The 24,942-nt window shown below is 38.6% G+C and overlaps 4 protein-coding genes across 11 annotated transcripts in view; 3 read left to right on the top strand and 1 right to left on the bottom strand.

The window, feature by feature from the left end:
* LOC145736341 (proton channel OtopLc-like) overlaps positions 1–13,955 on the bottom strand; it is a 28,555-nt gene extending 14,600 nt beyond the window's left edge. For all 4 annotated transcript variants that reach the window (XR_014179904.1, XR_014179902.1, XR_014179903.1 and 1 more), the window contains exons 1-4: positions 13,458–13,955; positions 13,041–13,235; positions 10,703–10,819; positions 9,907–10,130 (exon numbers count right to left, since the gene is read on the bottom strand). Coding sequence is in view for 1 of the 4 variants with exons in the window: in XM_081990714.1 (XP_081846840.1) it covers positions 9,907–10,130; positions 10,703–10,819; positions 13,041–13,235; positions 13,458–13,660 (739 nt within the window). In the remaining 3 variants the exon portion in view is untranslated. The remainder of the gene's footprint in view (positions 1–9,906; positions 10,131–10,702; positions 10,820–13,040; positions 13,236–13,457) is intronic.
* The window catches only part of LOC145736348 (potassium/sodium hyperpolarization-activated cyclic nucleotide-gated channel 2-like), a 37,938-nt gene that overhangs the window by 11,607 nt on the left and 1,389 nt on the right, over positions 1–24,942 (top strand). For 3 of the 4 annotated variants that reach the window (XM_081990725.1, XM_081990728.1, XM_081990726.1), the window contains exons 2-8: positions 20,068–20,270; positions 20,398–20,602; positions 21,119–21,258; positions 21,677–21,836; positions 24,161–24,371; positions 24,418–24,637; positions 24,698–24,911. In XM_081990725.1, the coding sequence (XP_081846851.1) occupies positions 20,110–20,270; positions 20,398–20,602; positions 21,119–21,258; positions 21,677–21,836; positions 24,161–24,371; positions 24,418–24,637; positions 24,698–24,911 (1,311 nt within the window). In that variant the 5' untranslated portion in view covers positions 20,068–20,109. The remainder of the gene's footprint in view (positions 1–20,067; positions 20,271–20,397; positions 20,603–21,118; positions 21,259–21,676; positions 21,837–24,160; positions 24,372–24,417; positions 24,638–24,697; positions 24,912–24,942) is intronic. The other variant, XM_081990729.1, reaches the window with a different exon arrangement.
* On the top strand, positions 3,201–9,916 carry LOC145736339 (neprilysin-4-like). Of its 2 annotated transcripts, none has more exons than XM_081990710.1 (8): positions 3,201–3,751; positions 4,117–4,552; positions 4,604–4,986; positions 5,037–5,504; positions 5,558–5,755; positions 5,798–5,914; positions 9,356–9,604; positions 9,659–9,916. In XM_081990710.1, exons 1-8 carry the CDS (start codon positions 3,265–3,267, stop codon positions 9,880–9,882), a joined length of 2,562 nt encoding a protein of 853 aa, XP_081846836.1. In that variant the 5' UTR covers positions 3,201–3,264; the 3' UTR covers positions 9,883–9,916. The 2 variants fall into 2 exon arrangements, with proteins under 2 accessions (XP_081846836.1, XP_081846837.1); XM_081990711.1 differs by having other exon boundaries at positions 3,203–3,751; positions 5,807–5,914.
* On the top strand, positions 16,157–18,416 carry LOC145736385 (uncharacterized). Its single transcript, XM_081990803.1, has 5 exons — positions 16,157–17,078; positions 17,197–17,306; positions 17,985–18,071; positions 18,128–18,203; positions 18,261–18,416. The coding sequence occupies exons 1-5, from the start codon at positions 16,998–17,000 to the stop codon at positions 18,321–18,323; spliced, it is 417 nt and encodes a 138-aa protein (XP_081846929.1). The 5' UTR covers positions 16,157–16,997; the 3' UTR covers positions 18,324–18,416.

Genomic DNA, 24,942 nt, shown 5'->3' with positions numbered 1-24,942 from the left:
GATTCTAAAAATGTGCTTAAATCAGCAGCTTTCTCACTCCAAGTGGCTTTTAGACGCAATTTTGTACCTGACTGTCTCTACAAACTGTGTTTTTGGCAGTTCAAACTTTGACACCGCTTTTCTTCCTGACTGTACTAAATTTTGAAGTGGTTTTTTATGTTATTGGATAGGAAATTTAATGAGGATTCCAAAAATGTGCTTAAATCAGTAATTTTCCCACTCCAAGTGGGTTTTAGACGCGATTTTGTACCTGACTGTCTCTACAAACTGTGTTTTTGGCAGTTCAAATTTTGACACCGCTTTTCTTCCTGACTGTACTAAATTTTGAAGTGTTTTTTTAGGTTATTGGATAGGAAATTTAATGAGGATTCTAAAAATGTGCTTAAAACAGTCATTTTCTCACTCCTAGTGGGTTTTAGACGCGATTTTGTACCTGACTGTCTCTACAAACTGTGCTTTTGACAGTTCAAACTTTGACACCGCTTTTCTCCCTGACTGCACTAAATTTTGAAGTGTTTTTTTAGGTTATATAGTAGGAAATTTAATGAGGATTCCAAAAATGTGCTTAAAACAGCAGCTTTCTCACCCCAAGTGGGTTTTAGACGCGATTTTGTACCTGACTGTCTTTACAAACTGTTTTCCTGACAGTTCAAACTTTGACACCGCTTTTCTCCCTGACTGCACTAAATTTTGAAGTGTTTTTTTAGGTTATATAGTAGGAAATTTAATGAGGATTCCAAAAATGTGCTTAAAACAGCAGCTTTCTCACCCCAAGTGGGTTTTACAGGCGATTTTGTCCCTGACTATCCTTTCAAACTTTGACATCACTTTTCTCCCTGACTGTACTAAATTTTGTAATGTTTTTTTAGGTTATCGAAAGGAAATTTAATGAAGATTCCAAAAATGTGCTTAAATGAGTAATTTTCCCACTCCAAGTGGTTTTTAGACGCGATTTTGTACCTGACTGTTTCTACAAACTGTGCTTTTGGCAGTTCAAACTTTGACACCGCTTTTCTCCCTGACTGTACCAAATTTTGTAGGGTTTTTTTAGTTTATTGAATAGGAAATTTAATGAGGATTCTAAAAATGTGCTTAAAACTGTCATTTTCTCACTCCAAGTGGGTTTTAGACGCGATTTTGTATCTGACTGTCTCTACAAAGTGTGCTTTTGGCAGTTCAAAGTTTGATACCGCTTTTCTCCCTGACTGTACCAAATTTTGAATTGGTTTTTTAGGTTATCGAGTAGGAAATTTAATGAGGATTCCAAAAATGTGCTTAAAACTGTCATTTTCTCACTCCAAGTGGGTTTTAGACGCGATTTTGTACCTGACTGTCTCTACAAACTGTGTTTTTGGCAGTTCAAACTTTGACACCACTTTTATCCCTGACTGTACTAAATTTTGAAGTGTTTTTTTAGGTTATCGGATAGGAAATTTAATGAGGATTCCAAAAATGTGCTTAAATCAGCAGCTTTCTCACTCCAAGTGGCTTTTAGACGCGATTTTGTACCTGACTGTCTCTACAAACTGTGCTTTTGACAGTTCAAACTTTGACACCGCTTTTCTCCCTGACTGTACTAAATTTTAAAGTGGTTTTTTAGGTTATTGGATAGGACATTTAATGAGGATTCCAAAAATGTGCTTAAAACTGTCATTTTCTCACTCCAAGTGGGTTTTAGACGCGATTTTGTACCTGACTGTCTCTACAAACTGTGCTTTTGACAGTTCAAACTTTGACACCGCTTTTCTCCCTGACCGTACTAAATTTTGAAGTGTTTTTTTAGGTTATTGGATAGGAAATTTAATGAGGATTCCAAAAATGTGCTTAAAACAGCAGCTTTCTCACCCCAAGTGGGTTTTACAGGCGATTTTGTCCCTGACTATCCTTTCAAATTTTGACATCACTTTTCTCCCTGACTGTACTAAATTTTGTAATGTTTTTTTAGGTTATCGAAAGGAAATTTAATGAAGATTCCAAAAATGTGCTTAAATCAGTAATTTTCCCACTCCAAGTGGGTTTTAGACGCGATTTTGTACCTGACTGTCTTTACAAATTGTTTTCCTGACAGTTCAAACTTTGACACCGCTTTTATCCCTGACTGTACTAAATTTTGAAGTGTTTTTTTAGGTTATCGGATAGGAAATTTAATGAGGATTCCAAAAATGTGCTTAAATCAGCAGCTTTCTCACTCCAAGTGGGTTTTAGACGTGATTTTGTATCTGACTGTCTCTACAAATTGTGTTTTTGACAGTTCAAACTTTGACACCGCTTTTCTCCCTGACTGTACTAAATTTTGAAGTGTTTTTTTAGGTTATTGGATAGGAAATTTAATGAAGATTCTAAAAATGTGCTTAAATCAGCAGCTTTCTCACTCCAAGTGACTTTTAGACGCGATTTTGTACCTGACTGTCTCTACAAACTGTGTTTTTGGCAGTTCAAACTTTGACACCGCTTTTCTTCCTGACTGTACTAAATTTTGAAGTGGTTTTTTATGTTATTGGATAGGAAATTTAATGAGGATTCCAAAAATGTGCTTAAAACTGTCATTTTCCCACTCCAAGTGGGTTTTAGACGCGATTTTGTACCTGACTGTCTTTACAAACTGTGTTTTTGGCAGTTCAAACTTTGACACCGCTTTTCTCCCTGACTGTACTAAATTTTGAAGTGTTTTTTTAGGTTATTGGATAGGAAATTTAATGAGGATTCTAAAAATGTGCTTAAAACTGTCATTTTCCCACTCCAAGTGGGTTTTAGACGTGATTTTGTATCTGACTGTCTCTACAAATTGTGTTTTTGACAGTTCAAACTTTGACACCGCTTTTCTCCCTGACTGTACTAAATTTTGTAATGTTTTTTTAGGTTATCGAAAGGAAATTTAATGAAGATTCCAAAAATGTGCTTAAATCAGTAATTTTCCCACTCCAAGTGGGTTTTAGACGCGATTTTGTACCTGACTGTCTTTACAAATTGTTTTCCTGACAGTTCAAACTTTGACACCGCTTTTCTCCCTGACTGTACTAAATTTTGAAGTGGGTTTTTAGGTTATTGGATAGGAAATTTAATGAGGATTCTAAAAATGTGCTTAAAACAGTCATTTTCTCACTCCAAGTGGGTTTTAGACGCGATTTTGTACCTGACTGTCTCTACAAACTGTGCTTTTGGCAGTTCAAACTTAGCTAGGCATTTTGACCGTATCTTCTACCGTCAATAAATACAATTTGGCAACACCGTTCACAGTCACAGTAATTAACCAAAACCAGTGACATGTTAAACATCAAAACCAGCCTCGTTGCACTAATTTACGGAATTTTGGCCGCAAAACCCTCAAACCAGGCATACATAACCAAACACTACGACCAGTACGAACTGCCCGAGGTGCTGGAACACGAAGATCACCGCGAAATCCTCAAGGACACCAAAACCATCTTCCACCCGGACGTCGTCATCTTCGTGAAGCAGCCTGATGATACCGCCAGAGAGAAACGCGACTACGTTTGCGAAATCTTCAACCCCAAACAAGGGTTGTGCTATCAATTGGATGACTTCAGGGTTATGGACGATGATGAGGTTAATTTTACCACAACCGCTCCTACTGTAGGCTTGCCTGATGTTGTTAATGGTAGTTTCGATGGTCCTGAACGTTCAGTGCTGGTTGTTATGGTCAATATTACTGAGGACGAGTCTGGTGGCCAGGAAGAACAGCTTTTCTGGCACAACCAGATGAGTAGGGAAGAGATAAGGAAGTTGCAAAGTAAATACAGGTGTGGTAAATCCAAAAGCGACCATAGGAAAACCGTGTAACGGACAGAGAAACGTAGGTAATTGCATGCGCGGGAGAAAGACAGTAAACAAAAAAAATATCAAGTAGGCCATATTTTTAGCGCGCTGTTGCCGTAAGTATTCAATACCCTCGACAAACTTACGGCGTTTGGCAACAGCGCGCTAGAAATATGGCCTACTTGGTATTTTTTTTGTTTACTGTCTTTGTCCCGCGCATGCAATTATCTACGTTTCTCTGTCAGTTACACGGTTTTCCTATGGTCGGTTTTGGATTTACCACACTTGTATATTCTTAGATGATTTAATGTTATGGTCTTCAATTTTGGTTTAAATTAGGTGAGATAATGAAAAAGTATATGGATCCGGAAGTGGACCCTTGCGAAGATTTCTACGGTTACGCGTGTGGCAGGTGGAGGAAGTACTTTACCATCCCTCCAGACAGGTCGTCCTACGACACTTTTGAAATAATTAGAGAGAACCTGGATCAAGTGCTTAAGAACCTTCTGGAAGAGCTACCAGAAACACACACATCAACCAAACTTAGAGTACCTCTTCTGGACCAGACAATTTTCAACAACAAAATCCAATTCAACCACACTGAAGATGCAACAATAAAATCCAAATTATTCTACCAGTCTTGCATGAATGAGCCACTAATTTTGGAAAGAGGGAGTCAACCCTTGATAACGGTTATTGAGATGTTAGGGGGTTGGCCTTTGCTCGATTCCAATTGGACGGAATCGCGTTACGACCTCTTTAACCTCCTCGGAAGGTCCTCACTCCTCCTGGTCTAACTCTTGTGATTGTCACTGGATTATTACAGGTTAAGGTTGTTGAACAATGACGTGTTGATCTCCCAGTGGATAGGACCGGACATGAAGAACGCCAATCAGTACATCGTTCACATTGACCAGACCAGTTTGGGTTTGCCCACCAAGGAGTACTTTGCCGATCCAAAGAACGTTAAATACGTCAGAGCCTACAAGATTCTTATAATTGGTACTGGAAGGCTTCTGGGGGGAAATGTGGTCAATATAGAGGGGGACGTGGATGAGTTGGTGGATTTCGAAACGTCTTTAGCACAAATAATGGCTTCCACAGAAGAACGAAGGAATATTTCGGAAATATACTTGAAAACCGATTTGAGTTCCCTCACCCTGTATTTTCCTCAGTACAACTGGGAAGCTTACTTTAACATTGTTCTAGGTCAGTTCTGTGATAGCTCTGTCACTGTCAAAAAAATAACATTTTAACAGGCACTGAAGTGAACCTGCGCACACCAGTTGCAGTCTACTGCGTCAAATACCTGCTCGAACTAGTACAATTACTCAGTACCACCAATCGGAAAGTAATCCAAAACTACTTGATCTGGCGATTCGTGCGGCACAGACTAAACAACCTGGACTCGCGATTCCTGGAGCTGAAACAACGTTTCAACTTTGTGTTGTACGGAAGGGAGAAACAGCCCCCCAGGTGGCAGTTTTGCGTCACCCAAGTAAACACCCACATGGGGATGGCGTTGGGGGCGCTCTTCGTGCGGCGCTACTTTGACGCCAACAGTAAACTGGACACGATCGGAATGACTCGGGCTTTGGTGGCCTCCTTCAAGGGTATTCTGGAGGAGAGCGCGTGGATCGACGCGCACACCAAACGGTACGCCAGAATGAAGATCGACAATATGGATTTGAAGATTGGTTTTCCTGATTTTGTCCTAAACGGCACGGGTGAGCGCAACTGCGCCATCTTTTGACGTTTGACAGCAAAAATTGACTTTTAGAACTATCAATGCGTTACTACGACGTGGACATTGGTGCGGACTGTTTCTTTGAAAATGTCCTGAGCATTCTCAGGCACCTGAGCAGGGCTGAGCAACGGAAATTGGGCTCGCAAGTCAATAGGACCTTGTGGAGCACCTCCCCAGCCGTGGTCAACGCCTACTACAGCCGAAACAAGAACCAAATCATGTTTCCTGCAGGTCTGTATTAAGCCATTTTGTTTGATGATTTTTCTTGTATAGATGGCGTAGGAATCTTGCAGCCGCCATTTTACCACAAACACTTTCCCAAAGCCCTCAACTTTGGCGGTATTGGTGTGGTGATAGGACATGAAATCACCCACGGATTTGATGACAAAGGTACATTCTCCAATGGTGACGTCAGATTGAAAGTTACTCATGTCACTGTAGTATACAGGGTGTCCCCAATTTGAGCAACAAACCAAACTTATAATTTTTTATTCGATTTTTGGAATCTACGTCAAATTCTAGGCCTACTCGATGTAAAATGTTTGTATCGATATTCAATTGTTTTTGCTCTAACAGCCTACTTTGACCACCCTCCTCGAAAGCAGAAATTTTCAATTTGAGCAAAATTTTAGTGCACTTTTCTAGTAAATGGTCCATAACTCGCTTATTTGAAACACCCTGTATAAACACACCGTATAACAAAAGAAAGTTAATGAACGGGGCTATCACGTGACGTTGAGCGGGCGCGTCTAAGTTGCCCCGTTTAGCCGCTAGAGGACGTCAAAGTTGACTCTCGTTTTTTGCAGTTTTTCCTCAATATCTCAGGAACGTTTCAGGTTAGAGGTCTGGAATTTTTCCCACAAAATGCACCTCGATGGGATGCAACTTTTACTTTCTATACACTTTTTTGGTACCATGCACAGTATTACCTTGAAAAAAAAAAAACTAGAATTGTCAAGAATTTTCAAGGGTGGTGACCCTATGATTTTTTTCAGAATTTTTTTTTTTTCAAAATTAACCTCAACTGCTTAAATACCTTCAGGTTAATAGTACAAAAATGACGTAAAGTGTCATTTGTCAAAATGTCATTTTTCAAGGGTGCCACGCCCTAAAGTGTCAAAATTGACATAATTTCAAAGTCATTTCGAAAACGGTGCCAGTTAGAGCAAAATGGACGTCAGATTTGTGTTCCCCAGGTTCAAATTAGTTCAAAAAATCACTTTGATTGAGAAAAATCCAAAATGGTCCCCGTTAGTATAGTAGGGCCAAAAAAATCCCTAATTTAGATTAAATTTTCGTGCACTTCTCCAGAAAATCGTCCATAACTCGCTTATTTGAAACACCCTGTATAAACACATCGTAAAACAAAAGAAAGTTAATGAACGTGGCTATCATGTGACGTTCAGCGGGCGCGTCTAAGTTGCCCCGTTTAGCCGCTAGAGGACGTCAAAGTTGACTCTCGTTTTTTATAGTTTTTCCTCAATATCTCAGGAACGTTTCAGGTTAGAGGTCTGGAATTTTTCCCACAAAATGCACCTCGATGGGATGCAACTTTTACTTTCTATACACTTTTTTGGTACCATGCACCGTTTGACCTTGAAAAATAAAAAACTGGAATTGTCAAGAATTTTCAAGGGTGCCCTCTGATTTTATTCAGGATTTTTTTTTTTCAAAATTTACCTCAACTGCTTAAATACCTTCAGGTTAATAGTACAAAAATGACGTAAAGTGTCATTTGTCAAAATGTCATTTTTCAAGGGTGTCACGCCCTAAAGTGTCAAAATTGACATAATTTCAAGGTCATTTCGAAAACGGTGCCAGTTAGAGCAAAATGGACGTCAGATTTGTGTTCCCCAGGTTCAAATTAGTTCAAAAAATCACTTTGATTGAGAAAAATCCAAAATGGTCCCCGTTAGTATAGTAGGGCCAAAAAAATCCCTAATTTAGATTAAATTTTCGTGCACTTCTCCAGAAAATCGTCTATAACTCGCTTATTTGAAACACCCTGTATAAACACACCGTATAACAAAAGAAAGTTAATGAACGTGGCTATCATGTGACGTTCAGCGGGCGCGTCTAAGTTGCCCCGTTTAGCCGCAAGAGGGCGTCAAAGTTGACTCTCGTTTTTTATAGTTTTTCCTCAATATCTCAGGAACGTTTTAGGTTAGAGGTCTGGAATTTTTACCACAAAATGCACCTCGATGGGATACAACTTTTACCTTCTATACACTTTTTTGGTACCATGCACCGTTTGACCTTGAAAAATAAAAAACTAGAATTGTCAAGAATTTTCAAGGGTGGTGACCCTCTGATTTTTTTCAGAATTTTTTTTTTTTTTAAATTAACCTCAACTGCTTAAATACCTTCAGGTTAATAGTACAAAAATGACGTAAAGTGTCATTTGTCAAAATGTCATTTTTCAAGGGTGCCACGCCCTAAAGTGTCAAAATTGACATAATTTCAAAGTCATTTCGAAAACGGTGCCAGTTAGAGCAAAATGGACGTCAGATTTGTGTTCCCCAAGTTCAAATTAGTTAAAAAAATTATTTTAATTAAGGAAAATCCAAAATGGTCGCCGTTAGTATAGTAGGGCCAAAAAATCCCTAATTTAGATTAAATTTTCGTGTACTTCTCCAGAAAATCGTCTATAACTGGCTTATTTGAAACATTCTGTATAAAACCACCGTATAACAAAAGAAAGCTAATGAACGGGGCTATCACGTGACGTTGAGCGGCCGCCGCTAAGTTGCCACGTTTAGCCTCTAGAGGGCGTCAAAGTTGACTCACGTTTTTTGCTCAATATCTCAGGAACGTTTCAGATTAGAGGTCTGACATTTTTATCACAAATGCACCTCGATGGGATGCAACTTTTACCTTCTATACACTTTTTTGGTACCATGCACCGTTTGACCTTGAAAAATTAAAAACTAGAATTGTCAAGAATTTCAAGGGTGACCGCTTAAATACCTTCAAGTTAATAGTACAAAAATGACGTAAAGTGTCATTTGTCATAATGTAATTTTGCAAGGATGCCACGCCCAAAACTGTCAAAATTGACATCATATCAAGTTTTAATTTCCACCCATAAATTTTACATTCCTGATCTAAAGGCGCTTTCAACCCAAGATATCAGGTCCAAAAGCGTTACAATCTAAAAGTCACGTGACACCATAATTACAAAATTACACGAAAATCACGTGACTTTTGGATCATGACGCGTTCGAATCCGAAACGAGTGAACTTGAATTTGACGTCACCATTTATTGCGTCACGCTACAACTCGACAAACGTCAAAAAATCAAAAATAATTGCGCCGAACCCGAACGAACACACACGAAGTATTAATTATCCATCTCGCTCGGTTCGCAAGTAATAAAAAAAAGAACGACCATAGTTACTACGTCACTGCCACCAGCCCTCTGGGATGGACAGTTTACTTTGTCACTGGCTACGTTTCTATCGAGCAAATCGAATCCGCTTATTCAGTCCGAAGTAAATCGATATAAACATTTTGATTTACTAGTAGGAGATTAAAACAGGATTGAAAACGTCACTATTTTAAACGAGATTGAATAATTTGACATTTGACGTTAATCAAGACAAGTGAACGAAGTAATCACAAAAACAACTCTTCTATGCTTTGACAGGTGATTACGACAAAATAGGAATGCTGTCATCAGTGTCAGTTCTCTATTTATTTGGCTTATTTACAAAGCTTCAGTAATCGGATTAACGTTACGCGACATAAACGTAGCCAGTGCGATTGCACGCGTCATCACTCTTGTGACATTTCAATGACATTTGACAGAGCAGTATACGGATGATCTTTAGGCAGGCTTTTCGATCAACAAGGCAACTTGATGATGTGGTGGCGCGACTCTTCGATCAGGAATTTTTACGAAAAGGCCCAATGCATGATAGACCAGTACAGCCAGTACGTTTTGCCCCAAATCAAGGTGCCCATAGACGGTTATCTGACCCAGGGCGAGAATATTGCGGATAATGGCGGTTTGAAGGAGTCGTTCAGGGCTTACCAGGCCTGGTTGAACCAGAACCCCCTGGCTGACGAATGTCTACCTGGTAAAGTTGCTTACAATTGGGTGTGTAATATTAAGATCCTTTTGGCCTTTCAAGGCCTAAATTTGACAGCCAAACAATTGTTTTTCCTGAATTTTGCGCAAGTTTGGTGCGGCCAACAACGAATCGACGAGGCCAGGAACCGAATGAAAACTTCCGTACATTCACCGGGAATTTTCCGGATTATAGGGGTTTTGAGCAATTCTCAGGACTTTGCCCGCGAGTTTAATTGCCCCGTAAACAGTCCCATGAATCCGGAAAAGAAATGCGCCATTTGGTAGGATAAAACTATTAATATAACTTACTGTTAGTTGCCTTGTCCTTTTTCTTGATACGTCTTTTGTCCCGGAGCAGTACCGTGTACATGTAAAACAGGAAAAACATACTGCCGATGTAGAGATAGAGATAGTAGGCCTCGTAGAAGGAGGGGGGTATATAAGTGGATATCACCTCCGCCATTGGAAACGCCGTTCCCATTACCACCAACAGTTTCCCGTAAAGGGCCGACAGTGTTGTGGCCAGTGCGTCCCTGAAACGTTTAATATACAGCATGTCCGAAGAAATAACGAGATTTTCGTGCACTTAAAATTCTCCATAACTTAGCTTATTTGACAGTTGACGACCTTAAAAGTGATTGAAGTGAAAAGATGGCTTAGATAGCTCAGATCGGTTGCCCCAATTGTCCGCCAGAGGCCGTCAAAGTCAAGTTTCACAAAGCTTCAAAGTTGGTGCGATAGTTTGACCGCTAGATGGCGTTAAAGTCAAGGTTTTTAACATTTTTTTTTTTTTACAAAGTTTTGCAGATATTTCCCGGAAATAAAAATGTTTTGAGACACCCCAACAGTCATTTTGGCCGAAACTGTCACGGTTTTGTCGATGACCTAGATTTTGGACACCCTGTATAAGATAAGTCAGATAATTCCCTGAATTTTAATCGAATTTATTCCATACTCCACGGACACACTGTATATAGTAGGCCTTTTGTGGCGTGCGTTTACCATAACCTAGTTTGGCACAAATACACGCCGTTCAACGGAATGCGATAATGGAGTTTTTTGTGCTTTTCCACATGCAACGAGGGCGAAAAATATGGATACTTACGCCCCCAATTGTCGCCATTCCACTTGTTTTTCCGCCCTGCTCAGTCTTCTCACCACCGGGAAATGATGCTGATGGTAGTAGTAGCTCGATATGGTCAAGGGGGCTGTCTGGAGGGTTCTGAAACGATCAAAACATCTCGTACAACTAATTTGTGATTGGTCACTGTACAAGGTGATTTTTAAGGTCACGTGTTTTTGACAGGTGTCAGTCGGCTTGGACAGTGTTGCAACCTCTAAAATGGCATAATCAAAGTCACGTGTCTTTTGCAATTTCAGTTTTTACAAAACTGTCTAAATTTAATTTACCAATTTTTTTAGTTTTAAAGGTCACGTGACTAATTTTGACAGATGTCAACTGGTCGTTACAGTGTTGCCCGATCTGTATCCGTTTCTGAGATATTTTTCATTCTGAGCTTTCTAAAAATACCCCAACTGGGGTTATTAGATTGGACCGTTTGGTCACTAGAGGGCGTTAATTTTTTTTATCACTTTCTTGGTGCATGCTTTTGTTTAATCCTCAAAAACTCGCTTAATTGCACTATTTTTGGTGAAGTTTTATACGTCAATGGATAGCCAATGAAATGAGCTTTCTAAAAATATCCCTACTAGGCTTGATAGGTTAGACGGTTTGGCCGCTAGAGGGCGTCAAAGTTGACCAATTTTTGAATCACTTTCTTGGTGCATTCTTTTGTTTAATCCTCAAAAACTCGCTTAATTGCCTTTCTTTTGGTAAAGTTTTATACGTCAATGGATAGGCAATGAAATGGGCTTTCTAAAAATATCCCTACTATGCTTGATAGGTTAGTCGGTTTGGCCGCTAGGGGGCGACAAAGTTGACCAATTTTTGAATCACTTTCTTGGTGCATTCTTTTGTTTAATCCACAAAAACTCGCTTAATTGCACTATTTTTGGTAGAGTTTTATACGTCAATGGATAGCCAATGAAATGAGCTTTCTAAAAGTATCCTTACTTAGCTTAACAGATTAGACGGTTTGGCCGCTAGAGGGCGTCAAAGCTGACCAACTTTTGTATCACTTTCTTGGTGCATCCTTTTGTTTAATCCTCAAAAACTCGCTTAATTGCACTACTTTTAGTAAAGTTTTATACGTCAATGGATAGCCAATGAAATAAGCTTTCTAAAAATATCCTTCCAATGCTTGATAGGTTAGTCGGTTTGGCCGCTAGGGGGCGTCAAAATTGACCAACTTTTTTATCACTTTCTTGGTGCATTCTTTTGTTTAATCCTCAAAAACTCGCTTAATTTCACTATTTTTGGTAGAGTTTTATACGTCAATGGATAGCCAATGAAATGAGCTTTCTAAAAGTATCCTTACTTAGCTTAACAGATTAGACGGTTTGGCCGCTAGAGGGCGTCAAAGCTGACCAATTTTTGTATCACTTTCTTGGTGCATCCTTTTGTTTAATCCTCAAAAACTCGCTTAATTGCTCTTTTTTTAGTAAAGTTTTATACGTCGATGGATAGCCAATGAAATGAGCTTTCTAAAAATATCCCTACTTGGCTTGACAGGTTAGACGGTTCGGCCGCTAGAGGGCGTCAAAGTTGACCAATTTTTTTAACACTTTCTTGGTACACCCTTTTGTTTAATCCTCAAAAACTCGCTTAATTGCACTATTTTTGGTGAAGTTTGATACGTCAATGGATAGCCAATGAAATGAGATTTCTAAAAATGCCCCAACGAGGGTTAATAGGTTGAACGGTTTGGCCGCTAGAGGGCGTTAAAGTTCCCTCACCATAAAATCACAAATTTTTTGACACACGCCGCTTTGACCCTAAATTACTCATTTATTTGACAAGTTACGTCAAAATATTATGGAAAACAAAAGATAGATCAGATTTCAAGCTTTCCGAAACTATCCCCCCATAAGTTTGTTGATTACACCGTTTGGCCGCTAGAGGGAGTCAAAGTTTCTTAAAATCACATATTTTGTGACACCCGCTGCTTTGACCCTAAATTACTCCCTTATTTGACAAGTTACGTCAAAATGTCATAGAAAACAAAAGATAGAGCAGATTTCAAGCTTTCCAAAAATATCCTCACACGAGTTGATTGATCGTATCGTTGAACCGCTAGAGGGCGTCAAAGTTCCTTCACCATAAAATCACATATTTTTTGACACCCACTGCTTTTACCTTAAATTACTCCCTTATTTGACAGGTTACATCAAAATATCATGGAAAACAAAAGATAGAGCAGATTTCAAGCTTTCCAAAAATATCCCCCCATAAGTTTGTTGATTACACCGTTTGGCCGCTAGAGGGCATCAAAGTTGACTCAATCAACAATCAATCACCCTGTACTGTGCACAGTAGTACTTACTTGTGTTCCTGTATTTGTACCGTATGTCCCAAGTGTTTGGCAGTGGATTTGGATGGGGAAGAGTGACTTAAAGTTTCCGGGGACACGATGACGGCCTGAGGGGTGGCGGGGGAGGGTAACAGGGGATCGCGCCCCCTTAAAGCAGCGCTGCTCCTGCTACCTCCGCTCATGTTTTGAGGGGGAATCGTCGGCCAGCTGCACACAATAACAAAAACGCGACTGAGCCTTATAACAACAATAATACACCCAATTTACCAACAATTATATAGTTGAGGCAATAAAGGGGACTTAAATGTGTTAAACGAACAGACTACCCCCTTAACAGGGCGTCGTTTAAGGATCCCAAATCAAAAGTTATTTCAATATTACACAGGGTGGACAATTCCATTGCGTAGGGAATTGGTAAACAAAATGTACCTGGTGCCTTCGGTTTTAATGACGGGGGTGGTAATTTCCCCGGTGGTGTCACCGCCAAAATCCGCCCCCGACGTGGTTGCCATCTCCTCGATATCCGAGTCGATTCCACGATCAAAGTCCATGTAGAACGAATCTCTGGAATCGCTCGAGCCACGACGTAGTTTCAGGGACAAGTCCGGCGAACTGTCCTGTTGCCTGTCCATTATGATTCACCACGTAAAATATCACATGTCCAGGTTTTTCCAGGGGAAAAATGAATGGAATTAGAGGAGAGGGCTACATTTCTACACCACGGAAGGGGAAAACCGAATTGCGTAGCAGGATCGTGTACAGCAGACGAACAACGACTGAAGGGAACATAACGCTTAAGGCCGTTTTAGGTCGGTGTCGGTTTGATTTTTAGGTGCCATGTCAACCGCCTCCCCATCCTTGTAGCCTTGTAACTTTAACTGCCGGTTAAGGGCTGTTTTCGTAACTGTTACACTCTGTAAAGGCGCGTATACTGTGCGGAAAGAAGTGTGAAAAGTCAATGACTGGCAAACAACAAAACAAGGGTGGGGGGGTGCAGCACTAGAGCCAGACGTACAGGGTGGTCTGTATTATAAATTGCAAAAAAATATGTGATTTTATGGTCAAGGAACTTTGACGCCCTCTAGCGGCCAAACGGTGTAATCAACAAACTTATGGGGGGATATTTTTGGAAAGCTTGAAATCTGCTCTATCTTTTGTTTTCCATGATATTTTAACGTAACTTGTCAAATAAATGAGTAATTTAAGGTCAAAGCAACGAGTGTCACAAAATAGGTGATTTTAAGTAATTTTGACGCCCTCTAGTGGCCAAACGGTGTAATCAATCAACTCGTGTGGTGATATTTTTGGAAAGCTTGAAATCTGCTCTATCTTTTGTTTTCTATGACATTTTGACGTAACTTGTCAAATAAGGGAGTAATTTAGGGTCAAAGCAACGGGTGTCACAAAATATGTAATTTTAAGAAACTTTGACGCCCTCTAGCGGCCAAACGGTGTAATCAATCAACTAGTGTGGTGATATTTTTGGAAAGCTTGAAATCTGCTCTATCTTTTGTTTTCTATGACATTTTGACGTAACTTGTCAAATAAGGGAGTAATTTAGGGTCAAAGCAGCGGGTGTCACAAAATATGTAATTTTATGAAACTTTGACGCCCTCTAGCGGCCAAACGGTGTAATCAATCAACTAGTGTGGTGATATTTTTGGAAAGCTTGAAGTCTGCTCTATCTTTTATTTTCTATGACATTTTGACGTAACTTGTCAAATAAGGGAGTAATTTAGGGTCAAAGCAACGGGTGTCACAAAATATGTAATTTTAAGAAACTTTGACGCCCTCTAGCGGCCAAACGGTGTAATCAATCAACTCGTGTGGTGATATTTTTGGAAAGCTTGAAGTCTGCTCTATCTTTTGTTTTCTATGACATTTTGACGTAACTTGTCAAATAAGGGAGTAATTTAGGGTCAAAGCAGCGGGTGTCACAAAATATGTAATTTTATGAAACTTTGACGCCCTCTAGCGGCCAAACGGTGTAATCAATCAACTCTTGTGGGGATATTTTTGGAAAGCTTGAAGTCTGCTCTATCTTTTGTTTTCTATGACATTTTGACGTAACTTGTCAAATAAGGGAGTAATTTAGGGTCAAAGCAACGGGTGTCACAAAATATGTAATTTTAAGAAACTTTGACGCCCTCTAGCGGCCAAACGGTGTAATCAATCAACTAGTGTGGTGATATTTTTGGAAAGCTTGAAGTCTGCTCTATCTTTTATTTTCTATGACATTTTGACGTAACTTGTCAAATAAGGGAGTAATTTAGGGTCAAAGCAGCGGGTGTCACAAAATATGTAATTTTATGAAACTTTGACGCCCTCTAGCGGCCAAACGGTGTAATCAATCAACTCGTGTGGTGATATTTTTGGAAAGCTTGAAGTCTGCTCTATCTTTTATTTTCTATGACATTTTGACGTAACTTGTCAAATAAGGGAGTAATTTAGGGTCAAAGCAGCGGGTGTCACAAAATATGTAATTTTATGAAACTTTGACGCCCTCTAGCGGCCAAACGGTGTAATCAATCAACTCTTGTGGGGATATTTTGGAAAGCTTGAAGTCTGCTCTATCTTTTATTTTCTATGACATTTTGACGTAACTTGTCAAATAAGGGAGTAATTTAGGGTCAAAGCAGCGGGTGTCACAAAATATGTAATTTTATGAAACTTTGACGCCCTCTAGCGGCCAAACGGTATAATCAATCAACTCTTGTGGGGATATTTTTAGAAAGCTTGAAGTCTGCTCTATCTTTTGTTTTCTATCACATTTTGACGTAACTTGTCAAATAAGGGAGTAATTTAGGGTCAAAGCAGCGTGTGTCAAAAAAGTTTGTGATTTTATAGTGAGGGAACTTTGACGCCCTCTAGCGGTTCAACGGTACGATCAATCAACTCGTGTGAGGATATTTTTGGAAAGCTTGAAATCTGCTCTATCTTTTGTTTTCCATGATATTTTAACGTAACTTGTTTGAAAAATTGAAAAAATGACATTTTTGCAAAAAGTGCAATTTTGGCAATTTTTGCTCCAGGAAGGTTCCAATGCACAGCAAAGGTTAGGTGCATAAATTAGCATAAATTAGGTGAAATAAGTAGAAAAAAAGCTTTTTTACTACTTTTTACAGGAAATTCAAAATGGCGGCCTGTGACGCCATTTTGTCAGTCATTTCTTGAAATTACGTAAAATTTCCTTTAAAATGAGGTGCAAGTCAATATTTTGACAGAAAATTCAAAATGGCGGCCTGGGACGCCATTTTGTCTGTCATTTCTTCAAACTACGCGAAATTTCCTTTAAAATGAGGTGCAAGTCAATATTTTGACAGAAAATTCAAAATGGCGTCCTGGAACCGTCAAAAAATACAACTTTTTTATTTGTCAAGTTACAGTTGACGTCTCGGTGTCATTTTATGTTAAAATTTCCCGGAAAAGACGCTGGTGCAGTCGGTATTTTGATATCTCAAAAACTAACAGAGTTAGACCTAAAATTTTACATTTGAACCATTTCAGTCAGTCGGTTTTTACTAAAAATTGAATGAATTGGGGTGGTATTAAGAGTCTTTTTTACTACTTTTTGAAATTCAATATCTCGGTAACGTGAAGAGCTAGAGAGGCCAGTTTTGGCTCATTTTGTAGTATTTTCTATCCTCCTTTCTAATGGAGTTTAAAAGAAATCTATAACAAATCAAATAAAAAAGTTACAATCATTCAAAAATTGACAAAAATAACATTTTTGCAAAAAGTACAATTTTGTACGAATTAATTTACAATAAAAGCTTTAACTGGTTAGGTTTCCCTTAAACTAGTTGAACTGAGTTGGGAAAGTGATTAAGGGCGCCAAATGTCTAGTATCCGCTCAATTTCACCGATATGTACCGGTTAATGTTTAAAGGCAAAAGTTCAATGAAGCGTTTTCCGGTTAATGTCGTTTGATTCCAACTATACTTCGGGAAAATCGTAAATTTCTACCAAATGAAAACAACACCAAAAAGGTATAAAAGGCAAACCCTGCCAAACCTTTCAGCCAGTCAAGATAAAGCCTCTAACAAAATGGTAAGTACTCTTTTTGCTATAGAAATACAGAGTTGACCAATAGCAGCGTCTGATTTCACGGTTTCCATTATCCTTAAGTTATTAAGTTCTTCTATCTAAGATTTTTCTGTTCAAACAGGTTTCACACAAAACTTTGTTGATTAACGTCACACTTTTGTGCGGGATTTTACTGAATAATTGTCAATCCAGAGACATTCCCGATTGCAAACCCTTACCAGCATGCTGTAGGTGAGTTAAAACATACACCCTGTGTAGGAGTAGCTTGTGATTGGTCAAAGTGACGTAATAATTGTCGTTCCTTGTCTATCACTTGTACAATAACCGAGACGGAATTTGGACGCCATTATGTTTCGTGAACCAATCGGGGAAAATTCGAGGTTGGCGCTGGCTTGACGTTTCTTGACAGTTTCATCAAACTTTTCCCGTTGTAACTTAAAATTCATTATTTTGTGTGGGTTGTATTTGTGTTTTTCATGTTTTCGGTAACCGAAAATGCCCAAACAGTACATTGAGGGCAAATAGCGGCCAATTTAGGTGTTTTATGTGACATACACAAGTTGGTTGCTGCTTACCTTACTTTGCAGGTTTCCCATCAAGAAAAAACACACACACACACACAGTTTAGTCACTATAACCAACACTAGCCTGCACAATTCAAGTATTAAACGGCACTGATTTAATTTTCCGCTCTCATTTATATTTATTAACCTCACTCTCGAGAGAGTCTTGTCAAATCAGTAAACAACTGTGTCATTGTCAAACTGTCAATTGTCAAACAATATGTTTCTGTCCTTTGCTAACCTTCAAAACCGCGAAATATCAATGAAACGACAACTCTTGGAACTGACGTGCCATTTATTGCGTCACTTCGGCCTGGATAGAAAGAGTAGGGGAATTTTTTTGTAGGACGTACGTTTTTTCGCCGTCCTGTAGAGGAGCGGTGGCTAAAAAAAATTGGTTCACGCCCGTTTTACAAACCAATGACGATTTAAGGTAAGATTTTTTTGCTAAAGTGCACCGTATTTGAATTAACCCTGCTGATGTTTTAGGGCTTTTCCTGTTGACTCTTTGGACTACAGGAATGACTTGAAGGAGCTGTACAAACTGGTTAATACTGGTATTTCGGTAAGTGTTTGCAAATTATTTAAATTTTGTTATTATCATTAATTTGGTGTTAATTAGGATGAGGAGGCTAAACCGTTATTAAATCAACTGGCCAAACATCCAGACTACGAGACCAACTAAGGATTCCAAATTTGATCCTAACCTAACCTAAAAATGCACGGCAAATAAGATTCACCCAGTATATTACGTTAATATAATGGATTATTTGAACAAGTGTTTTATTTGGTGCAAACAATTCCTAAAGGCCGCTCCATCTTGAATATACAGGGTGTTCCAAATTTGATGTAAAATGTTTGTATCGATATTCAATTGTTTTTGCTCTAGCAGCCTACTTTGACCATCCTCTTCGAAAGCAGAAATTCCCACTTTGAGCAAAATTTTGGTGCGTTTTTCCAGAAAATGGTCTATAACTCGCTTATTTGAAACACTCTGTATAAAACCGTCGTATAACAAAAGAACGCTAATGAACGGGGCTATTGCGTGACGGTGAGCGGGTACGGCTAAGTTGTCCCGTTTAGCCGCTAGGGGGCGTCAAAGTTGATTATGCAGTTTTTGCTCAATATCTCAGGAACGTTTCAGGTTAGAGGTCTGAAATTTTTACCACAAAATGCAGCTCGATGGGATGCAACTTTTACCTTCCATACACTTTTTTGGTACCTTGCCGGTGCACCTTGAAAAATTAAAAACTAGAATTGTCAAGAATTTTCAATGGTGGTACCTTCTGATTTTTTTCAGAAATTTTTTTCAAAATTAACCTTAACTGCTTAAATACCTTCAGGTTAATAGTACAAAAGTGACGTAAAGTGTCATTTGTCAAAATGTCATTTTTCAAGGGTGCCACGCCCTAAAGTGTCAAATTTGACATAATTTCAAGATTATCATCGAAACGGTGCCAGTTAGAGCAAAATGGACGTCAGATTTGTGTTCCCCAGGTTCAAATTAGTTAAAAAAATCACTTTGATTGAGAAAAATCCAAAATGGTCGCCGTTAGTATAGTAGGCCCAGAAAATCCCTAATTTAGATTAAAATTTCGTGCAATTTTGCAGAAACTCGCTTATTTGAAACACCCTGTATAAACACACCGTATAACAAAAGAAAGCTAATGAACGGGGCTATCACGTGACGTTGAGCGGACACGGCTAAGTTGCCCCGTTTAGCCGTTAGAGGGCGTCAAAGTTGACTCTCTTTTTTTGCAGTTTTTGCTCAATATCTCAGGAACGTTTCAGGTTAGAGGTCTGAAATTTTGACCACAAAATGCACCTCGATGGGATGCAATTTTTACCTTCCATACACTTTTTTGATACCTTGCACCGTTTGAGCTTGAAAAATTAAAAACTACAATTGTCAAGAATTTTCAAGGGTGTGACTTGATTTTTTTCAGAAAATTTTTATTTTCAAAATTAACCTCAACCGCTTAAATACCTTCAGGTTAATGGTACAAAAATGACGTAAAGTGTCATTTGTCAAAATGTCATTTTTTAAGGGTGCCACGCCCTAAAGTGTCAAATTTGACATAATTTCAAGATCATCCCCGAAACGGTGCCAGTTGGAGCAAAATGGACGTCAGATTTGTGTTCCCCAGGTTCAAAAAATCACTTTGATTGAGAAAAATCTAAAATGGTCGCCGGTAGTATAGTAGGCCCAGAAAATCCCTAATTTCGATTAAAATTCCGTGCACTGTTCCATAAAATCGTCCATAACTCGCTTATTTGAAACACTCTGTATAAAACCACCGTATAACAAAAGAAAGCTAATAAACAGAGCTACCACGTGACGTTGAGCGGGCGCAGCTAAGTTGCCCCGTTTAGCCGCTAGAGGGCTACTACTTTCCAATATTTTATCTCGTGCTCCAATCGACTTTCAGGTGTAGCAGCAGCAGTCAATGTCACATGTTTGAAGTAACAAAATGAGATATTCTAAAGATATCACCGCTGTGCACGCTTGCAACTTACCAGAAGACCACGGAGGATTGGCCAAACTACCACCCAACGCAGCACCATCACAAAAACTTGTCAGATGGTTCCGGAAATGCTTAGCACCAGATTGTGGTCTAGAAATTACTAAACGGTACCATTTCTCACTTTATTCTTGTTCAATTTGAAGACAAAGTTGGGTTTCACGCTGGAAGGGACAGAGAAAAAATGGTTTTCTTCTCTCTTCCCCTTGCTGAGGAGTAATGGAGTTATTATTCTAGAAACTTTCGAAATCGAAGTCAAATGAACGCAGAAACCAGACGACACGCCACCGGCCAATATTTCTACATCATTCACCCTTACAGCAAAATGGAAATATACAGGGAGATGCTGTTTATCCTTACCAGTTACTGGTACGTGATAATTCTTCCTGTTAGAACCAGCTTCGAGTGGGTGTATACCACCAGGCCTACTTTACTAAACTTTGTAAGTGGTTGGAACACACTGTATATCCACTAAAGTAGTTATTAAGATACCAATGGCATATTAACCACTTCTAAAGTGGGCATTACTTCCTATAATGTTTAAATCTCCCACTGTAATGCTAGATTTTGCATCAGTTTGTTGTGGATTCATACACCGAAAGAAAGTACACAGGTTTCACCTTAGAACGGAACTTTATTTGCTAATTGGTGCAATAGCAGCCTGTTTTTGGGTGGAAAAAGAACAAAACTTATATAAACGTAAACAACAGTTTCATGACTTGCTTATTTCAAATTTTTAGTGACGCATGACATCGTCTCTCATTTGTCAACTGTCAAAGGGGGGAACGTTCGGTTCATATACTGATGGGTTGTTACACCACTTTCATTCTGTAGATGATTATTTAAAAAATGGTCAGAGGGCATTCTAAAAAAAATAATGCCCGCACCTGAAGGCATTATGACAATTTTTTTTTTGATGAAATGACATTATTGATGAATAATAGCCCTGACATTCTAGCATTTGGTGGACTTTTCCTTGCCCAATAGAATCTTTGCTGCATTGCAATTTGTATGGATCGTTTCGTGTTTTTTCGCCGGATTTAAAGTGCAATACGGAAAATTTCCTGTCGAAGTGAATCAATGGAAAATCGCCAAACGGTACACATATAGCCCCAACGGGCCTATCCCACATATCATAATTTTTCATATTCTTGAAGAAAAAATGATGGTCGTAAATGTTCCTACATTAGTTTGAATTTGTCCATTAAATTTAAAGTTTTGGCGCGCATGTGACGTACGTAATTCTGGGCGATTTTATTGGCTGTTGCACGCCAACTGTTTCACTTCTTGTCGCTGATTGGTTGATAGTGTAGTACGTCACCGGCGGCGGGCGTTTTAAACATTAGAGATTAATGTAGTTTTTATCGTCATTTTTTTTCTATTTAGACTTAATATTTTTGAAAACAAAAAAATACGGGTATAATAATTTCAATCCGTCTTTGTAGTTATGAAATAAAAAAAAATTGTGGGACAGGCCCATTTTGTAGAATTCTAATTGATTCTCCTCTGTTTGCAGGTACATTACCAGTTATTTTCTTGTTGACGTTGTAGTTGTGCTGATAACTTTGCTGGATCGCTTTCTATCATTTCCTACGCGGTTTTGGTTGATTTTGATGGTGGCCTTTAGGTCTCTAACCTGTATAGGCTACTACAAACGGTGTATGCAGGATTTTAAGGTAATTATGAAGCAAAAATATAGGAAATTTATATAATTTTTCAAAATACTAACAAGAAGTAGATAAAAAGATTCAAATTTTATAGTAACATTTAAAACGCCCGGCTAGATGTGACGTAGACGGTTTTCAACCAATTAGGTGCGAGGAGCCACTTCTATTCAGAGATGTAACGTTTCCGGAAAATTTATGGAATTTTTTTTTTACTATTAACTTGAAGGTGTTTAAGCAGTTGAGGTTAATTTTGAAATTAAACTGAAAAAAACCAGAAGGTCCCCACCCTTGAAAATTCTTGACAATTTTAGTTTTTTATTTTTCAAGGTAAAACGGTGCGTGGTACCAAAAAAGTGTATAGACGGTTAAAGTTGCACCCCTTCGAGGTGTATTTTTTGGTAAAAATTTCAGATTTCTAACCTGTAGCGTTCCTGAGATATTGAGCAAAAACTTTAAAAAACGAGAGTCAACTTTGACGCCCTCTAGCTGCTAAACGGGGTAACTTAGCTATGCCCGCTCAACGTCACGTGATAGCCCCGTTCATTAGCTTTCTTTTGTTATACAGTGGTTTTATACAGAATGTTTTAAATAAGCGAGTTATGGACGATTTTATGGAAAAGTGCACGAAAATTTAATCTAAATTAGGGATTTTTTGGGCCTACTATACTAACAGCGACCATTTTGGATTTTTCTCAACCTAAGTGGTTTTTTGAACTAATTTGAACCTGGGGAACACAAATCTGACGTCCATTTTGCTCTAACTGGCACCGTTTCGGAGATGACCTTGAAATTATGTCAATTTTGACACTTTAGGGCGTGGCACCCTTGAAAAATGACATTTCGACAAATGACACTTTACGTCATTTTTGTACTATTATCCTGAAGGTATTTAAGCATTTGAGGTTAATTTTTAAAATAAAAAAATTTTGGAAAAAAAATCAGTAGGTATCCAACCTGGAAAATTCTTGACAATTCCAGTTTTTAATTTTTCAAAATCAAACGGTGCATGGTACCAAAAAAGTGCATAGAAGGTAAAAGTTGCATCCCATCGAAGTGCATTTGTGGTAAAAATTTCAGACCTTTAACCTGAAACGTTACTGAGATATTGAGCGAAAACTGCAAAAAGCGAGAGGCAACTTTGACGCCCTCTAGCGGCTAAACAGGACAACTTAGCCATGCCCGCTCAACGTCACGTGATAGCCCCGTTCATTAGCTTTCTTTTGTTTTACGTTGGTTTCATACAGAGTGTTTCAAATAAGTGAGTTATGGACCATTTTCTGGAAAAGTGCACCAAAATTTCGCTCAAATTGGAAATTTCTGCTTTCCAGGAGGGTGGTCAAAGTAGGCTGCTAGAGCAAAAACAATTGAATATCGATACAAACATTTTACATCGAGTAGGCCTAGAATTTAACGTAGATTCCAAAAATCAAATAAAAAATTATAAGTTTGGTTTGTTGCTCAAATTTGGAACACCCTGTATACGGATTATCTATTTGGTATTTTTTTTTTGCTTGTTGTTGCAAAGATGTTAAAAATTCATTGAATCACCCTGTAAACTACTCCATTGTATTGTCAATAACTCGGTTATTTTGACAATTATAGGGTGGTTCAATATACCAATTTGTAGACCTTGAAATTCTCTTTTGACCACCCTGTAAAGCGTTTTTACCTTAAACGTCGAATAACTGAGTTATTTACTGTTAAAACTGAGTTGTTTGATTTTGACAGTTTTTACTGTGACAGCCCATAACTCTGTTATTTTGACAGTTACAGGGTGGTTCAATATACCAATTTGTAGCCCTTGAAATTGTCTTTTGACCACCTTGTATACCATATAGAGTAGAAATGTCGCGCTACCGAAAAATTGCAAGTTATGGGCGGGGTCCAGAAGGGAGAACATCTGTAAATCAGATTACTATATTTTTATTTCAAAATTCGTATTATTTTGAAAAGTGTTGAGGTTAGGTATGTCAAATTGACATCAAATTACTTTTTGTCCGGATGAAACATACGTACAGAACGTGTTATTTGGCAACGTTGCACTCTGCATAGTTCTCTATGGAAGATGCTGTCAACCACGAGACAGCCACAGCCAATAAAACAACAGAAAGTCGTCTACGTCACGTGCGCGGCAAAACTGTCGATTTCAATTTGTTTACGCATTTTCAAAGTCCTGTAAATTACCAAAAAACTGTCTGTGTGTGTTTTTGGTAAATAAACTTACAAATTCCGACTAACAAGCTTTCCAATTTACCTTTTTTTGGGGTTATTCTGAGAAAAAAAGTACTAAAATACTTCCAGAGGGAGTTTTTAGTACAATTTTTTTTTGATAGTTCCCAGATCAAGTGGTAGCCTGCCTGGTTTTGCTGGTATCCAGCTTTTGTTTTGTGCATTTCTTCTCGTGCATTTTCGTCGCCATCCCCATCACTTACCACGACCACTCCAAACCGTTATGGGTGACTGAAAGCAACTTTGAAGACAGCAGCGTGGGTATTATCTACCTGGGGGTGTTAACCCTGGTCCAGTCGCATTTTTGGGGACTCGGTGAGTGTTTGAATTGTTTTGATCTTTGATTTTAAAGCGAAACTAGGTGAGGTTAACGTGAAAATCGAAAACCATCTAGAAGAGTTGATATTGAGCGTGGTGATGGTTGTGGGAAGGACTTTCAGTCTGTACGTTATTGCCACCATGCTTCGCATGTTTACGATTAGTTCGTTGTCTGAAAGCAAGTACGAGCAGTATTTGCAACAATTGCAAACTTTTATTAAACACAACAATTTACCTAAAAATTTAGAGTTAAAATTGCTGGAGTAAGTGGTTATTTGGGTGTAGTTTGTGTGCAAACTGTACTGAAATCTCTTTTCCGCCAGATATTATGAGTACAAGTATCAGAGGCAGTTTTTCAATGAAAGAGCTATTGTCAGCTCGTTGTCTAGGTATTTGAAAGAGGAATTGATACTGTACAGAGCCAAAAGTGTGATAAATAAAGTTCACCTGTTCAAATATTTCCCTAAAAGCATAATAGCTGCCATAGTGGCAAAATGCAAGATTGGCGTTTATATGAACAATGATTACATAATAAAGGTGATTATTTTGTAGGAATATTGGGCTTAAA

This window comes from Ips typographus, linkage group LG12 (assembly GCF_016097725.1).
Source record: "Ips typographus isolate SLU linkage group LG12, UJ_Ityp_2.0, whole genome shotgun sequence".
In the NCBI taxonomy this organism is placed as follows: Eukaryota; Metazoa; Arthropoda; class Insecta; order Coleoptera; family Curculionidae; genus Ips; species Ips typographus.
The sequence above is the reverse complement of the archived record's forward strand: the minus strand, read 5'-3'. Positions and strand labels throughout refer to the sequence as shown.

Excerpts from the sequence above, each read along its gene's own strand:
- LOC145736339 (XM_081990710.1), top strand. The coding sequence starts at position 3,265 with ATGTTAAACATCAAAACCAGCCTCGTTGCACTAATTTACGGAATTTTG. Across the intron at positions 3,752-4,116 it reads AGAGATAAGGAAGTTGCAAA|GTGAGATAATGAAAAAGTAT; the intron begins GTAAATACAGGT and ends GGTTTAAATTAG. Across the intron at positions 5,756-5,797 it reads CCAAATCATGTTTCCTGCAG|ATGGCGTAGGAATCTTGCAG; the intron begins GTCTGTATTAAG and ends TTTCTTGTATAG.
- LOC145736385 (XM_081990803.1), top strand. The coding sequence starts at position 16,998 with ATGAAAACAACACCAAAAAGGTATAAAAGGCAAACCCTGCCAAACCTT. Across the intron at positions 18,072-18,127 it reads CAAACCAATGACGATTTAAG|GGCTTTTCCTGTTGACTCTT; the intron begins GTAAGATTTTTT and ends CTGATGTTTTAG. Across the intron at positions 18,204-18,260 it reads TGGTTAATACTGGTATTTCG|GATGAGGAGGCTAAACCGTT; the intron begins GTAAGTGTTTGC and ends GGTGTTAATTAG.